Below are 17,545 nucleotides of genomic sequence, written 5' to 3'. Positions count from 1 at the left end.
GTTAAGATATTGAGAATATTTTCGGGGTACCTGCGCGGTGCGCTAGTAAATCATTGTTTTTACTAATTACTCAAAGTAGCATAAATTTATTTGTTGTTGTAAAGTTCAAAGACATCTGTTCGCTCCAAAGTGTTAAGCTATGCAGGGTGTTGAAAAAGTGGTATACTAAGCCCAAAGGGAACCACTTTGAAAGCTAAAGCTGGTTAGTTAGTTCATTTACATACAAAGTTGCGCCATATTTTTGTATGTGCTGCATGTATGAAACACTGGCTCAACTATTATTGCATTGCAGGTAAGTTTAACTTAGTTTAGTTGTTTTTACTGAACAACCCGTTTTATTCTATGCCGAATAACTCCTGCGCTATATCGACTTCAAATAAGTATAAGGATAGTGTGTGTAGCCGATCTTGCCCGCTGGGAAACGGCTGGGAATAGCGAGAAGTGGTTTTGTTATTTAAAGTGTTTACTTATTTTAACCACTGAATAAATTAAATATTTATCTGGTAAGCTTTTCGGTAAAGAAGGATATTTTTCTTGAATTTGTTTTCCTTTTCTGGACAGCCGGCGGTCCCGCAAATTCTCCCGCATTAACAATCGCTTTGAGATCAAGTGGAAATGGCACAAACCACAGGTTAATTAATACACGATTGAGACCATCACGTGACTGAAAACGCGATCACGTTTCCATCTTACTTTTCCACGACGTCAGCCAATAACAAATATTTTCACGAAAATTGCAAATCAACCCTTAAACGCTTCGGTTTAGAGTCCACTTCGATTATAATCTGGAACAATTTTCTTTACACGAAATTTATATGTCAGGAGACTTCGATTTGTAAAAGGTGACGCCTAGAAATCTGTATTACCATAATACAATTATTATGAGGCATGAAAGCCCTTTGAACAGAGGCTTCTATTATGAGGTATTTTACTCAATAGTAGTATTATAACAGCATATTACAATTTGAACAAAGGTAGAAACGTGCCTGTACCCTTTTATTTATTAACACACAACCTCGCTATTATGTTAATTGTTTAAATAATACCAGTCACCCCGCTCTGTATGAATTAACACACCTTCCTACTGACTTTGACTACAATAAAGGACGATATCAGGGTAAAAACGACAATGTTAGAAATAATTTTTTGATAAATCTATTTAACGCTAGAAAATTTATCATCATCAATATACAACATACATAAATACATATTATTTAGGATAGTTAAATAAGCATAATTACAAACACCTAGAGAAATAGACCACGTTACAAATTTAATGTAAAATTACTGGCCATAAAGTCCGTCGATAAAAAAGAAAAAAACAACCAAATTGGTATGACAGCAAAGAGGTTTAATACGCGTTAATCAAAGAGTTCGGGAAGCAAATAGTTTGACACATTGAAAACTTTTTTCTCATTTGAAGTAGTATCCATACGGGTAGCGGTAGGCTCCGTAGGCGTAAGGAGAGTAGGCGTAGGAGGAGTAGGCCAGCGGTGCGGAGTAGGCTGCCAGAGGTGCGGTGTATGCGGGGTACAGTAGAGGGTTGGGCTCCGGGGCTGGCGCGGCCGAGGCTACAGCCAGCAGAGTCGCCAGGAGAAACTGAAAAAAAGTGATTAATCAAAATATTTGGAATCATATTTCAGTACAAAGCGGATTTTCATATTGCACCCACTTTGAACTGGTGTTTCATACATGAGAGAGCATAAAAATGTGACTGGATGAATTTTATTGTCTGTGAGTACCACTTAAGTTTAGGTTGGTTTACTCGAGTAAGAAAGTTGGTCTAACAACTTAACTTTTTGCTAATTAGCAGTTGATAGCATGTGTATATGTAGATATATAGATGTCAACACTCCTCAAGTTCAGTCGGGGTTAAAATGATGAATAACTAGGCTGAAAGCAGTTTTAACTGTAAGGCTAATTTAATCTTTTCAGCATGGATACAAATAATACGAGTGTTATTATGGACATTATGGCTGAAACTTAATGGCCCAAAGAAGGTTGGAAAAAAGCTCCTGCCAGACTTTCCGAGCAAAAAGGTTGCATGCGTTTTATGAAATGGTGGCTTATGATAGGTAGCTGCACATATAGTTTTTATAAAAGTAGTCAATAAAGTAATAAAAAATTGATGTTCGGTTTTGGAGCCTATACAATGCAAACAAAACCCTTATTGCCTCTTTACACTATTAGTCTAGATGTTAATAAATAGTCATTTGAACTTACCAGCTTGAACATTCTGCTGATGGGTGTTTACTACCGTAATCAGGGCACGATGGTGAATGATGTCCTGTGTAGGAAGCTTCGTCCTTATATACTGCACGTAATAATATACAATCTGAGTATATATCAGTTATTATGTTGATATGAGGTAACTAGACCAGAGATGGTTAAACTGCGGGTGGCATCTGTTTAATATAGCGCTTAAAAAAGCTGAATATATAAAAAAAAACGTGGTTTTAGAGCCTGTTTAAAACTGAAAGTTTAGAAAATATCCATACGTACCTACATACACACAATATTAAACATTTACGCGGAAATTGTATACGGTAGTTGCCGTTTTAGGGACCAGACATTATGTTTTAATTTTAATCTGAGTTAAATTAAAGTAACCATCACATTTTAATCGGATAAATTCAGGTGGAAAGTATTGTACACAGGTCACAGGAATCATCTTAGCTGAAATGAAGTGCAAGTCAAGGTGCAATGAAAATTATATTTTCAATCAAACAAAACGAACCAGGACATTGAGCACCTATACCTATAACTAAATACAACCTACTTTATAGTATTCAATGCACATAGGTATATTTATCTAAGGTCTAGCAATATAAAGGTATGTTCACATAATTTATATTAATTTAATAATACAATGCAAATGTAAACCCCTTGGATTCTATAAGTTTGGACTCGTTAATTGTTAATCTTTGCTTTGTTCACCCATCACGTCCCCACAGCTGAGGCACGGGTTTTCCAAAATTAACGAAGGGTTTTTGGCCTAGTCCACCACGCTGGCCTAGTTCGGGTTGGTGGATCCCAACACAAACAAGCTTGTGCTGTGGTGTTGTCGGTAAGTGGGCAACCAGACTGTCAGATGTTTTCAAGCTGCCCGAAGGCCACTGAAAAATCTAAAAATTAATAGTTTATACTTAATACATAGAATCAAATAGAATGTTAAAAATACATAATGCAAAAAAATATGCATAACTCTTAACTTATTGACTTGTTATTATTGATTTACTATAGGTACGGTATACTATTTATTATGTATGTAGCTCCCATTATTATGTCATGTAGATGTCGTACATACCTTTTAATTAGATCACGATTATCAGATCCTGTTTTGTAAGTAGGAAATATAGGCTAAGAATATTTATATTATGGAGATTTAATTGAAAATAGGTTAGTAGTTCCTACCTACACGCTATTGGCATTTATTAGTTATTCATACTACTGGTTTGCTCTTGTCAGGTACTGCATACAATGTTGCATCGAAAACTTATGAATGCATTGTATTACTTCTATTATATAGGGTGTCCTATGGCAAGCTAAGCAAGCAAGCCAGGAATAAACGATTGAAAGATTGAACTTATTATTTCGCAATGCGTGATAAAGCTAATAAGGTCCGCAAGAAAGCCTGCACCGATATATTTTAGTTTAAGATTGACGTGTTTTGAACTAATTCCGAAACGGCAAACAGTCTGTAACTTTCACTGCGTCAGTACAAACGTGCTCAGAAATGTGGGATTGCGAGTCGGTAGAATTTGCTATCACGGCCATTATTAATACTATAAGTTTCAATTAATTCTAAATCTTTTATTCACCAAATAGTTTTTTCGCCATAGGTCCCCTTGTGTGCATTTACTGTTTTGCCACGCTGCATATTCACTGAGTTGCACAAAGTAACTTAAAGCTTATGTTTGCTTTAAATCTATTGCTGGCTTGCTTTGACACTTTGATCTTCTTATGCTGTTAGGTAACTTCGATCCTCATCATGTACCTACTTACATTCATGATATTAAAATAATATATTTACTTCATATAAGTATTTCTATTATTTTTACAAATGCTTCTTAAATAAATATGAGCACATATTTTTTACCTCTTAATTTCTAGCTTGTACTAAGTACAGTTACTCATAGAGATAAAAATACGATTTTAAGTATTTGTTTCAGTAAAAGTATGTTTTTCTACATCAAAAGCAAAGAAAGAAACATTATGTTATGTATTATGATGTTAAAATAATGTTATGAATAGAATGTATTTCAAATATTTAATAAGCTCTTAGAAAAATATACATTTATTGGAAAAATGCCGTATCTTAGCAACTCGTGTTGGTAAACATGTTCAGGCATATTTGTTTACGTACTAATGTATGCTTAAAGATTTTTGAAATTATTTGTAAAGGTATTTTGGGACATCTATCAAATTGGCCTTTTATGTAGGTTTGTATGCCATTTTCCCTGAATTAAGTGCTATGTTTATTGTTGGTTTCACCATCAACACATATCAACACGTATCAATAATCATTGATACGACGATTTACAAAAAATATTGATTACAACTTTCTATAGGTACACACTAATATTGGCACACATTTTAACATGGTTTCTCCTGTACCTACTTCCTGTGGGTTGAATAGTAGAAAATGCTTTTAGCATTATGTCCACCTTTATACTTTTATTTACATATTTGTGCAATAAAGGATAAAAAATATATAATAATAAATGGTAACTTTCAGCGCATCTGCGTCAACAATCTAACAAGCTCCTAATAAACTTACCATTCCCGCGACGCGGACAGTTCAACCGCGGTATGAAGCATCAGTATGCAGCGCGGGTACCACAAGGTTGTTTCTTCACCACAAGGTTCAGATACACGTATAAATTGCACTGAAACCGTACAACAAGCATCATTGGATCGACATCAGTCAAACCAAACACCTATCAAAATGTTCAAGCTGGTAAGTTTCAAAAGTGGCTGTTCATATAGCAACAAATAAAAAAGTCCCGAAGAATGAAGCCATTAATGTTTATAATAAACTTACTTAATTTTTTTTTTGTTTTGTCAACAGTTCATCTTCGCGTGCTTCCTGGCCGTGTGCGCCGCCAGCCCCAGCCCCAAGGCCGACCCCAAGGCCGACCCCAAGGCTGACCCAGCCCTCATCGCGCCTGTAGCATACACGGCCGCCTACACCGCGCCCGTCGCCTACTCCGCCGCCTACACCGCCCCCGTCGCCTACTCCGCTGCCTACACCGCGCCCCTCGCCTACTCCCCGTACTACGCGTCTCCCTACGCCGCCTACTACCTGCGATGATTTATCTGACTAATACCAAAGATTGTGATACTGACATGAATGCTCAATAAGGATTAGCAATAAAACAATACTGCAATAGAAAACAATATCTCGATTCATTTCCCTTCATTTACCCCATTGACTTACTTTATGTTATCTTATGAAAACCAAAATAAGATCACCGTTAATAAAGCTCTTACAACTGTTGCAATTTATTTAGAATCTAGACCATGGCTTTATTTGAACACGATCATTAAGAGAAGATAAAGTGTCTTTACAGAGTTACAGTTTACAGATATACTAAGCCGATAGGGGGTGACACAGGGGGTCATTTATACCCTTTTTGCAACACCCAGTAATGTCCGGTGCGATGGATGCATCCAAAATGTTCAAGCCAATTTAAACTTGATTTATACCACCGTTTTAGTTATTTAAAGCATACAGTTACAATAATTTATTTACTTCTACGGTTTATACAGTGACTACCTGGCTCTTCATTTCAAATTAGTATCATCTCGGTTGATTTCGATTGGCATTTTATTGTAATTGAGAATACAGGACGAAAAATAAGTAATTTCGGTTAATGAACTTTATTTTGATGATAGTACACAATTTACATAACGAAAATATAATTCAGAAATAATTACTTGATTAGACTGAGCTAAAAATATTTGGGTTACTTATATTCGAATCGAATTTTATAGAAACAGTTTATTATGCCTGCTCTACTTTTATTAATTTTATAATGTGATCTAAGTTCAAATAAAAATGATTGATGTGATCTATGAGTTGTGGTTGTATGTACCTAAGCCTGTGTCGATATCTAAGGGGTAAAAAAATCCAACCGTGAATGTATAAATAATTTTATTTTCACTTTTGAGCCCCACTAACTTATTATTTACGTAATTTACTTACGTAAAATGAAAGTCTCATTGTGAAAACTTATGTTATGTACTTAGCGTATTGGAAAAGCTCTTTGTCACAGCAGTCTCTGGTGGGTTCCTCTTCCTTCTTCCTCTTGACCTTACGTCACCAGTGTCATGCACTCATCACCATCATGTCACAGACAAAACTGGTTGACGATGATGACCTGTTGTCTTCAAATTTAAAAAATATGGCCGTCGCTGGAGAGATAACCGTATTCTCTTCAATACAGAAAGAATGCGGAGTCTTTGACAAGTATTCTATCGAAAGTAGACAACAAAAGTCTTGGTATGCACAATTTTCAGAACTTTGGTAGTAAGTAATACGTTTAATATGTACGGTCGCCTGCGCCTAAAAGTATACAGGCGGAGTTTTTAAAATAGCGATCTCAAGTTCACATGCTGCTCAAGCACATCCACATAAACACCACTGCTACACACATCACACACAACACGTCCCCGGATTTATAACAGATGTAGCTGGTCCCTTCATCATCAGGGATCGCTATTTTAAAAACTCCGCCTGTATACTTTTAGGCGCAGGCCACCGTACATTTTAACATGCCCTATTTGAAGATCCAGTATTTTATAAAATGAGTTATGATATTTATAACCTTATAGGTTATTACTAGGCTATTCCATATGTACCCCTACCTATGGAATATAATTGTAAAGTACTTATAGCTTGGTAGGTACAGAAATACAATGATGTAATTTTCATCATTCATGCTCTGAAAGTAGATATGAATTCCCTGAAAACGTAGTTATTTTTGTTCCAAGAGAGATTTTTTGGGACAACTGTGAACTGTATTTAAAAAATATTATGCGACCTACAGTTGTATAAAAACGTGAGGTTCAAACTTAAAACTTCACATACCTTCGGGGAAATCAAAAGGATCACTTTGTCCCTAAAAATTGTGTACCTACTATTTAATTACTATTTGACCGATGGCATTTAATGGGCTCTTTTCTTTTAATCTAATTGTTATTCATAGTAAGTCCAAAGACTCGCACCTCGCATGCATAGTATCCTCATGTTGCGAGATGTTGACCTCTAAACCATAGTATAAAGTGACGAAGGAGCTGCAGTGCGGCATCATTCAGCTCAACAGTAGCTCGAACACGATACCTAAAACAAACAAAATGTTCAAGCTTGTAAGTTAATTTGACATTTAACAATACAAATTAAACCGTTTGAGCCGTAACTCGAAATGGAAAGAAAAAGTGGAAAGTCCAATGGGAAGTCTTCCCAAAATTAAATGAGTTTTTGTCATCTTAGGGAGATAGATCGGCCTGCGCAGGCATACTGGAAAGTATGTGGGAATAAACCTGTACAGTTTTTTGGACCAGTGTAGGCGATCGGAGCAAAATCGAAAACCAATCCATTGCATGAGCGGAGTTTTTATGAAATCTCATTGGTCAATTTCTCCGCTCCGCTCTGACGGATAGGCAGCCTAATCAATTAGGGCAAAATATAAATGGTAAATGGCTACATATATTTTTTGTCAACAGTTCATCTTCGCGTGCTTCCTGGCCGTGTGCGCCGCCAGCCCCAGCCCCAAGGCCGACCCCAAGGCCGACCCCAAGGCTGACCCAGCCCTCATCGCGCCTGTAGCATACACGGCCGCCTACACCGCGCCCGTCGCCTACTCCGCCGCCTACACGGCCCCCGTCGCCTACTCCGCTGCCTACACCGCGCCCCTCGCCTACTCCCCGTACTACGCGTCTCCCTACGCAGCGTACTACCTGCGATGAAACGTATAATGACGAATGACATATCACCACCGAATAGTAGCAAAATATTTTAATATACGAGCAATTCAAAAACTACTTTGTTGTTTTCTCTACAGTCATAAAATTTGGACTACCTCATTCTAATTTATAAACGAACTTAACTAGGCCGATCAGACTGAAAAGCTAATTAGAAATATTAGAATGCAATTTCCTTGATGGTAGTTCACGAAAAATTAGATAACTAAGTCATAACGAAAATTGGACTGCTTGCAATAAGTGGCTGCTGGCTTCACACATTTATAATTTCTTTACAAAGCATCAACATTTATAATTTAGCTGGTTAATAAGTCAATCAAAAAACATATTAAAAACTTTTTTTAGCAAAACAGTCAGTTCATTGCGAAATGTAAATCATAATCATTGATGGCGTCTTTCAACGTTGCGCACGAACAGAAAATGCATCACTTGAAGTCACTTCTCCACCCCACAGGCGAAATGTTACTGTGTTTTTTAACATAACTGCTAGGCCACGCCCATATTCGGTCAGCAAACAATTTTATCCTGTTTGCAAACACGAAAATCGCTGCGCACGAATGTCGCTGCGGACCCGGCCAGAATAAGCTTCCTTTATTCGCCACTTTGCGTTTTACTATAAATAAAATGGTTTATCTTAGTTTTCTATCCAAGTGCGATAATGAAAAAAGGAGCATAGATGTTATACCTACTTAATCTTCAATATTGATATATTACTTAGAGTTACTTTAATACTTACTTTTTTCCTGATTTAAGAGTCTGATGCTTTGTGTGGCCTTTGATACTTACCAATTTTAATAATTTACAATGAATTTAAGGTATTTCTTCTTCGTATCTCATTAACGGAACTACTGATCACTATGTTGTCCGTCTGAAGTACACGGTCGTGACCCTGTATCTCGGATATCAAGTTGAAATATTTTTTTTTACTTTAAATATTTAAGTCAACAGGCTGTTATACAGGCTGGACTAGGCCTAAACCCTTCCTTCATTGGAAGGAGACCCGTGCCCCAGCAGTGGGGACGCAATGGGTCGTGATGATGATGATGATACAGGCTGTTATAATTTTTTTTATAGTAAGCTGAAAGGGGGTGATTCTGGAGGTCATTATTAACAACATATTTACAATATTCAATGCGTGAAGAAAAATACTGTTTAGTTTTATTTTAAGTACTTGGTTAAGTGACTGTTATTTTTTAGGTGTTTTCAAAAGTCTTAGATCAAAACTTGTTAAGAATGACTATAACAGAGTCAGCTTACCTTTTTGCTACCCCACATAAACCTTTGTGTAATCTTGAGGCTGTAAAAATCTTCTATGCTAATGTGATAAAATTAAATATCTAATGTAATAAATCAATTAAATCAAAAATAGTATTGTAGAATCTAGGAAGTAGGTTCTAAAAATTTGATAGAGATTAGATTAAGCATGATTAACTAATACCTAGCAATTTTGGGAATAACTTTTTTGTATTTTAATAGAAGCTTTTTATTTTTTTTCAATTGGTGGTGCTACTTATTCATAGCTCTGCAAAACTATATTTATAATAGCGAAAGGTCACGTATATACTGACTCATCACGAAATCTCCGAAACTACAAGTGCTAAGAGTTTGAAATTTTGTATGGGGTTCCTTTTAAGAAATAATTGTAATTTTGCGAAATTTAACCTCTAACGGAGTAAAAAGGGGTGTCAACGTTTGTATGAAACTTCTATAGTTTTAATGGCAGGGTTTTGAAATTTGTAGGGACGAAGCTTAGGTACCGTAGAGGAGCAATAAAAAAGGTTTTCCCGAAATTCCCACGGGAAACGGAATTACTTAGAAAATCCTTTTTTTATGAAAAATCTAAACCGCTTAAGTTCTAAGACGCTTGAAATTTGGCATGCAGGTACCTTAGTAAAATTAAAGTTTAGTTACAACAGTATACAGGGTGTTGCACAATTGGTATACTAATGATAGATATGATAGATATAACATGCTGCAAATGTAGGTTTCGGCTTAGTATACCCTTTTTGCAACACCCTGTATTGCAAAAATCCCACGGGATCGGGAAAAAATGTTTGTGTGAAATTTATAACGATAAATTTCTGTGGAAGTTTGTAAGTTGATTTGTTATACCACTTTCAAAGTCAATGTTTACGGTTTTTGATAAAAACTTAAAGCTTAGAATCATCAAAACATACAAGCTTATATTTTTCGCAGAATTCCCACGGGAAAATCTTTCATTGCGAAGCGAAGCTCGCGGGAAATTCTAGTTACTTATATAATAATGTCAGACCATCTGAAGCTAATGCTTTTTCATTGACTATTTCTCTGATAATTGTAAGGTTGTACTACGGTTTTAAAAACAAAGACATGAACTTGTTCTAATTACATAATTTATTGGTCAACAGCCTCATATTTGAATGGTCGCTTTGGATCATTTTGTTTCATGGTAAATTGGTTCATCGCAGGTAGTAGGCGGAGTAGGGAGACGCGTAGTACGGGGAGTAGGCGAGGGGCGCGGTGTAGGCAGCGGAGTAGGCGACGGGGGCGGTGTAGGCGGCGGAGTAGGCGACGGGCGCGGTGTAGGCGGCCGTGTATGCTACAGGCGCGATGAGGGCTGGGTCAGCCTTGGGGTCAGCCTTGGGGTCGGCCTTGGGGCTGGGGCTGGCGGCGCACACGGCCACGAAGCAAGCGAAGACAAACTGTAAACAACAACAAAAACATATTTCATTTTCAATCATTTATTATTAAATAAATATTTGGTAATCATGAAAAGGGTAAAGTCAAATTATGTATACAATTCTTTATTAAGTTTCCCATAACAAGGATGATTTATGCTATAAGATCCATTCGATTTATTTATGATAAATATAAACTGTTTTACTGTGCACTTTTTGAAAAAGTACCACCTTAATTTTTTTTAATCCAACTTACCAGTTTGAACATTTTGTTGGTTTAGGTTTGGTCTTTGAGCTGCAATAGCTGAATGATACCACAAAGCTGGACCTCCGATACTTTATAATCGCAATCGGAGGTCGATCACTAGCATCTTTGAGTCAGTGGGACGTGCAATGTAAACTAATTAGATCAGCGTGGGCAGTGCGATCAATAAGTCATTGGAAAGAAAGGGAAATGAGGAAACCTAAAACGACTGCTGATACATCAATCAATCAAAAGTATAGAAGAAGAAAATTAACAAATTTTATCATGATTATTCAAGAAAATTAATTGTTGGTCCTAAAAACAACTAGTCATTCTATAAAGTTTTAGCTCTACTTGCTTGTAACTTTTGTATCAAATACGGGTTTTTGGAATTATTTTCGATAGTTTCCATTGAATTCACATCCGAGTTGAAACCCATGTCACCATCAATTCCTTTATTTAACAGCCTGTGCATCTTAAAAGTTTTATCTTTCTCTACGACGAAGCACTACTGCTCACAAACATTTTTTTCATACTTTTCCGGTATTTTTTCAGGATATTGTTCCCAAATGGCGAAAAATCGGAACTCTCATAGATTTATTATGTTTATCTCCATCCGTATGTCACAACCACTTTTTCGAAAACTACACTCACATGCAATGGTGGGGATAACTAGGTAGTAAAGAAAATTTAGATAAATATGTTTTATTCTTCTGTTCCTCTAAGGTAAGAACCTAGCCTTAGTACAGGATGAGTCTTTCATAGGTGCATATCCGGAAGTATAATGCTACAGAGCTCTTCATTCTGAACAACTTTTGTTATTGTTGGGATATATCCCATAACGTTATAACGAAAAAAAATGCTTCCCCATACAAAAATTGGTTGTTTACGTGATGGTGTATGGCGAGTAGATAATTTTTTCCGGGAATAATCCAAGGTAACAAAAGTTGTTCAGAATTAAAAGCTCTGTGACATACTTCCGGATGTGCATCTATGAAAGACTCACCCTGTATAGCATCACTTTTTGCCCATCTGTCTGTCAATACCTTTTTAATCTTGGGGACCTGGAATAGAAGGAGATCTCGAGTTGAAATTTAAACGGCGGCGGAGTAGGCGACGGGCGCGGTGTAGGCGGCCGTGTAGGCTACAGGCGCGATGAGGGATGGGTCAGCCTTGGGGTCGGCCTTGGGGTCGGCCTTGGGGCTGGGGCTGGCGGCGCACACGGCCAGGAAGCACGCGAAGATGAACTGTTGAGAAATAGTTAATAGATATTAATAAACAATGAAATTAATAATAATGTCCTTCTTTTACACTAATTTTTAAAAGCTAAGTTTGTTCTACTGTAAGTTTGTTCTGCAATCTACTGAATATTGTTAATATACTGAAAATATTAAGATCTAAGATTAAAACTTACCAATTTGAACATTTTGTTTTGGTTTGGTTTTTTGGGTTGGTACTGTCTTGAAGCCACTGAAGCTGACTGATGCCGGTATTTAGACCCAACAGTACTTTATACTAAACATTGGAGGCCAACCGTCGGCAAGTTGAGGAAAAGCGCCCAGCAACGACCCGCCACGTGCTTTGTTTGTAAACTAATGCAGTGTGGTAGGTATGTATCTAAACTTATCTGTTACTTGTTAGAAAGGTTTAAAATTAATGTAGACGAGACTTATTGTACTATAAAAAAAGATAAAACCAGTTTTAACACAAAAATTAAAGCAGCATAAAAAACAATTTGACAACGCATCGGTAAGAATGTATGGGTTATTAGTTTTTCCAATTCGGTCGACTAATAAAAAAACAGGTATTTGCGTATGTATGTAGCGGGCTAAGTGCCAATTTCTCCATAGTCGGTTATCTAACCGACAGGGATTGATTTATAAATTAAACGTCATCTCCATATAAAATTCATGACAGAAGTGTCAAAAGTCAACCACTAGTACCTGGTTATGCTCTAACCGGCTATGGTGAAATTGGCACTAAGTACGACTAAAAACTGTGACATAAGAAAAATAAAGAAAACTGGCTTACAGACAGAACAGGAATTTACGATCTCTGTGTTTTCTTTTAAATTCTTCATAAACTAAATTATCCTTCTCACTTATTTATTACCTATGTATAAAATGTTGCTACCGTGTTAATACAAAATAAAAATACATCAATGTTTGAATGAATGAATAGGAGGATTGTGACTGTTACTAGGTACTAAAGTATACTCGTAGCTACTAATAAGGTGACTGTTATACCTACTCGTATAACTTAAACCATCCAGACTAATTATTGTTGAAATACTAGTGTCTTAAACTCACAAGGTAGTATTTTTACTAATAAGATGAACAATACAATGCATGATTGTTTGCACTTACGTTAACTATGATGAGTTAAAAGGTTTAAAATAGTCATGTGCATATTCCATGGTTCAATGAACTAAACATTCAGAGGCAAGCCAATCTAGCTACTTAATTTCAATAATTTTATCACGGATCACGGGAAAAATGCTAAATTCTCAGTAAAGTTGCCTTTTAGCCTATATAAATATCTAGGTAATTTTACCAATTACTTCATAATAACTAGGTACTGATTCTTCTTTATGTACCTTCAAACTAGTACTAAACAGCTGGCGATGGCGGTGCATAAGTAGCTTAACTTTCCGGTATTGTATGATTATTAACTTTATGTATGCGGACAGGTGACGTGTAAAAGCCATAACTGCCCTAAAAATATTGAACGGTAGAGTAATAAGTAAGTAATGCCAAACTTCAAGCAAAATCAACTTATTTTAAAATAATAATATGACAGCAGGTAACGCTTTGAATCTTTCATACGAGTACCTAAGAGGTCAGTATTTTCCACTTAGAACAAACACAATGGTATTTTTAAGTGATGTTCACTTACACAACAGAATATAGGGTATAGGTATTTTGATATCATTCATATCTGTTAAATTTTTTTTGAAGTTTGAAGCATGTTTAAACTTAGGGTGGGTTGCATCAACATCCCGGTTATCGTAATAGTTAAGGTTAAACTTAGCAATGACAGAGTCGTTACAGTTAATATTTTACTGTAACGTGTTGCACCATCAAATCGTCGGTCATTGTTAATGTTATTAGGGTTGCTATTCGTTTGAGACATAATTATCCCCAAAGTTATTGTGGGAAACGTTTTTATGTAAGGCAATACCAAATCTAGCTGTCGGACTGAAGCCGTCACAGAGTACATTGTAGCCGTCATTCTCTGTCAAAGCACTCAAAGTCAACATGTCATAGGAACTAAGTCTGTTGTTCCTCCAAATATTGACCAAAAGATTATCATCAATAAAACCCGCGACAAAGTAGACTCTAATAAGCCTTTATTAAGAGCGGTGGTAGCTCAGTCGGGTAAGCGCCCGCTTCTCACGCCAGAGATGCGGGTCCGATCCCGGCGCTGACATTTACCAAGGAGTTCTTTTAACATAAGTACAATGTATACCATCGCTCTTACGGTGAGGAAAACATCGTGAGGAAACCTGCATATCTAGATTTAGCACATCTAGATATGTGAACCCACCAACCCGCAGTGTACCAGCGTGGTGGAGAAATGTTCCAAGCTTTGGAAGGCAGTTTAGACCTTGGGGATATGCACAAAGGTTCCATTCGAGAGAGCCAGGTGCAGGTACTTACACCCCCAGGGAAAAGAATAGAATAGAAGCCTTTATTATTAATTATCTTATTAATTCATTCTTAACAAGTTGAAATAAAAACTAACGATGTAATCTATTAAAATAATTATTTATTGACATCCTTCGATTATGCTCATCATTCCTGTTAACTGCATTGACAGGTTCCTCTTCATCAGATGATGAATCATCATAAAAAACCTAGCTGGTGGTACAGCACAGGGTCTCTATTTTGTTTACATAATATATTATGCAGCTATGCCGTAGCCACAATAATGGGCTGCACTCTTCTTAGTTCTGTCCTTATTTTCATTGATATATTTCTGTATTTGAGTGATTGCAAAATTTCTGAAAACAAGGTTATTCAATTAAAGAGTTACGTAGGTTACTTTGATATTAGATTGCTGCGCTGGACCGGCAACCGGCAGGTAGCCGGTAGTGGCTGGAGGGCACAGTGTTGTTTCGCTCCTTGGAAGAGCCCATGGCTAGAAGTGGACGCTTATTTGGTGGTGAAGATGATCATTACACCTACAACATAATAATAGGTGCACTTACTTCGTCGTTGGAGGCAGTAAGAAAGGTTCTAGTTTTAAAGCCAACACACGAGCCACATTTTTGAGACCTGGAACCTGCGAATCTATCAGTTCTCTGAAAGTACACCTTTCTCTTCATATTTCGTAAGTTCCGTACTTACTCCACCTCGATCTCAATTTCTGAGGAACTTGTTTCAAGCACTATTTCACGTAGAAGCGACATGATAAGAATTATTGAATATTAATATTTGTACGTAATACTGTTACTTTGAGGTTATACAACGGGTTTGACAGCTACCTGACTTTAACTTTAACAGTAACCGGCCAACATGGGGTGGTTATGGTTATCGTTAAAGTTATGACGTCATTTTAACCATAGTTGAATGGTGCAACCAATTTTTCGCTTAACCGATGCTTTGACAGACGATGTGACGTTTGTAATAGTTAAAGTTAAATGGTGCAACGCACCCTTAGTGTTACTTTCAGTCACCATTTCCTTTCTGGATTTTTAAACACTATTAATTTGTGATTGTGTTTATATTTTGTTATGTGCCTAATAAGTGCTGGGCATATCTGTAATTGGTACATGTTACAGAAAAGTACCCATCTAACCTATTTTGTAAGTGTGTTGATGTGCCATATTAAATAAATAAATAGGGTAGCAGTATTGAAATAAAATAAGGTAAGTATTCTTTGTAGTCGATTCAATTTATTGTGGTCTAGATTAGGTATATTCTCAGTTTCTATTCGTTCTTAGTTGTAAATCATCGCAGGTAGTAGGCGGCGTAGGGAGACGCGTAGTACGGGGAGTAGGCGAGGGGCGCGGTGTAGGCGGCGGAGTAGGCGACGGGGGCGGTGTAGGCGGCGGAGTAGGCGACGGGCGCGGTGTAGGCGGCCGTGTATGCTACAGGCGCGATGAGGGCTGGGTCGGCCTTGGGGTCAGCCTTGGGGTCGGCCTTGGGGCTGGGGCTGGCGGCGCACACGGCCAGGAAGCACGCGAAGATGAACTGTTGATAAAAATAGTATAATTAATTAATAATGTTTGTTATCATTGTTAAATTGGGTATCTCTCTTGCTGGGCTTTATTTATTTATTTATTTAATCCTTTATTGCACAAATATAAAAAAAAAGTGTAGGTACAAAAGGTGGACTTAATGCTTTACGTTTTTTCTATTGATAAAAGGGAAAATAATATTCAAGTTTTATTAGCATTAGCCCGTAACCAGCCGCAAATATGTAGGCCTCTCTCAAGGAACGTCTCAGGACTTCTTTCTCGATCTTCCACATCTGCCAGCTACCTGTCTAGTGGTTGATCAGTTGCTAGTGAATCCAACTTACCAGCTTGAACATTTTGTTGATTTAGGGTTTGTCGTTGAGCTGTAATAGCTGAATGATACTAAACAGTAGATCCCACGATACTTTATACTTGCAGTCAGAGGTCAATCGCAAGTAAATCCGAGTCAGTGTGCGTGCATTGTTAACTAATTTGTTCGCCGCGGATTGTACGCGTGATTTGTAACTAGAAAGAAAGGGCAATGAGGAAATCGAAAACGTCTGTTGAAACATCGCAGGTCTAAGAAGTATGAAACAAGATAATATTCGTATAATATACAATTTCAGAGAATATTTTATGGGGAAAAAAATTGACAAGTTTGAGCTGGACTCGCCCACTGAGGGTTACCTACAAGTCTACTTACCTGAGATAGTTTACCTTTTAATTTCTTCATAATATGTACTACGTTCGTGATTTTGGACATATTTTGTGGACCAACCATTTAGCCAGCAGGTCACTTGAGTGTAACAAACATTTTCACTTTGAATATTACTATTTTTTTAACCAATCACTGAATCAAAAAATGTATCAGAAGTCAACATTTTTTAAAGAAAAACTAATAAAAAAGACGACCGATAAAACTTAAATCTGTCACAGTTTGGTCATTTTCAAAACGGTATTTATAAGTTATTTGCAAACTTCTGATCCATTAAATAAAAGTTCTTAAGGTAACTTTGTAATTAATTTAATTACCTGACATATAGGTACATCATATAAGATTTCACGAAAATGAGCTTTCTGATTTCGAGTTTTTTTAAAATAATAAGTTGAAAAATGCATGCTATGCTATTCTAATTCACTAAGACTTGTTAAATATACGCTCAGCTACAATACATACGTTTCTCCAATGTAATCAAATATAGCCGAATTTAGCATTCTGACGACAGTGACAACCTTCGATAAATCATGACCACCCGTCCAATAGGGGTTTCGAAGTCGGTTGGGGTTTCGAAGTCGGTTGGGGTTTCGAAGTCGGTTTTGGTCCTGGTGGTGTATATATAAATGAGATGTATGTACACCTATAAAAAGCTAGGAAATGCCAATTACCACGCTCTACGACGACAGAGCTTCAAGAGGGTAAAACCGACCAGTCCATTTTATCCACGTCCCCGTCGTGTTCCCCGGGCAATGCCAGAG

General features: G+C 37.0%; 3 protein-coding genes and 2 long non-coding RNA genes across 8 annotated transcripts; 2 read left to right on the top strand and 3 right to left on the bottom strand.

Moving 5' to 3' along the window:
- Window positions 1-1,330: 1,330 nt before the first annotated feature.
- Window positions 1,331-3,991, bottom strand: LOC119693495. Its single transcript, XR_007268049.1, has 2 exons — window positions 2,224-3,991; window positions 1,331-1,599 (listed from the first exon to the last, which is right to left on the bottom strand). It is a non-coding gene; the product is annotated as an uncharacterized LOC119693495 (long non-coding RNA).
- An 839-nt stretch (window positions 3,992-4,830) lies between these two features.
- On the top strand, window positions 4,831-5,400 carry LOC105395017 (pupal cuticle protein C1B). Its single transcript, XM_011566933.3, has 2 exons — window positions 4,831-4,960; window positions 5,072-5,400. Exons 1-2 carry the CDS (start codon window positions 4,949-4,951, stop codon window positions 5,312-5,314), a joined length of 255 nt encoding a protein of 84 aa, XP_011565235.2. The 5' UTR covers window positions 4,831-4,948; the 3' UTR covers window positions 5,315-5,400.
- Window positions 5,401-7,230: 1,830 nt separating this feature from the next.
- Window positions 7,231-8,041, top strand: LOC125488463 (pupal cuticle protein C1B-like). Its single transcript, XM_038114661.2, has 2 exons — window positions 7,231-7,371; window positions 7,729-8,041. Exons 1-2 carry the CDS (start codon window positions 7,360-7,362, stop codon window positions 7,969-7,971), a joined length of 255 nt encoding a protein of 84 aa, XP_037970589.2. The 5' UTR covers window positions 7,231-7,359; the 3' UTR covers window positions 7,972-8,041.
- A 2,299-nt stretch (window positions 8,042-10,340) lies between these two features.
- LOC105395004 (pupal cuticle protein C1B-like) lies at window positions 10,341-16,530 on the bottom strand. Of its 4 annotated transcripts, none has more exons than XM_048631820.1 (3): window positions 16,414-16,466; window positions 16,064-16,082; window positions 10,341-10,648 (listed from the first exon to the last, which is right to left on the bottom strand). In XM_048631820.1, the coding sequence occupies exons 1-3, from the start codon at window positions 16,423-16,425 to the stop codon at window positions 10,425-10,427; spliced, it is 255 nt and encodes an 84-aa protein (XP_048487777.1). In that variant the 5' UTR covers window positions 16,426-16,466; the 3' UTR covers window positions 10,341-10,424. The 4 variants fall into 4 exon arrangements, with proteins under 4 accessions (XP_048487777.1, XP_048487776.1, XP_037976169.2 ...); XM_048631819.1 differs by lacking the exon at window positions 16,064-16,082 and adding an exon at window positions 12,072-12,134 and having other exon boundaries at window positions 10,341-10,616; window positions 16,414-16,454; XM_038120241.2 differs by lacking the exons at window positions 16,064-16,082; window positions 16,414-16,466 and adding an exon at window positions 10,900-10,953 and having other exon boundaries at window positions 10,341-10,667.
- On the bottom strand, window positions 14,636-15,156 carry LOC125491018. Its single transcript, XR_007268050.1, has 2 exons — window positions 15,098-15,156; window positions 14,636-14,890 (listed from the first exon to the last, which is right to left on the bottom strand). It is a non-coding gene; the product is annotated as an uncharacterized LOC125491018 (long non-coding RNA).
- Window positions 16,531-17,545: the final 1,015 nt, after the last annotated feature.

This window comes from Plutella xylostella, chromosome 29 (assembly GCF_932276165.1).
Source record: "Plutella xylostella chromosome 29, ilPluXylo3.1, whole genome shotgun sequence".
NCBI classification, from domain to species: Eukaryota; Metazoa; Arthropoda; class Insecta; order Lepidoptera; family Plutellidae; genus Plutella; species Plutella xylostella.
Note: the sequence above shows the minus strand (reverse complement) of the source record. Positions and strands in the feature narration are given on the sequence as shown.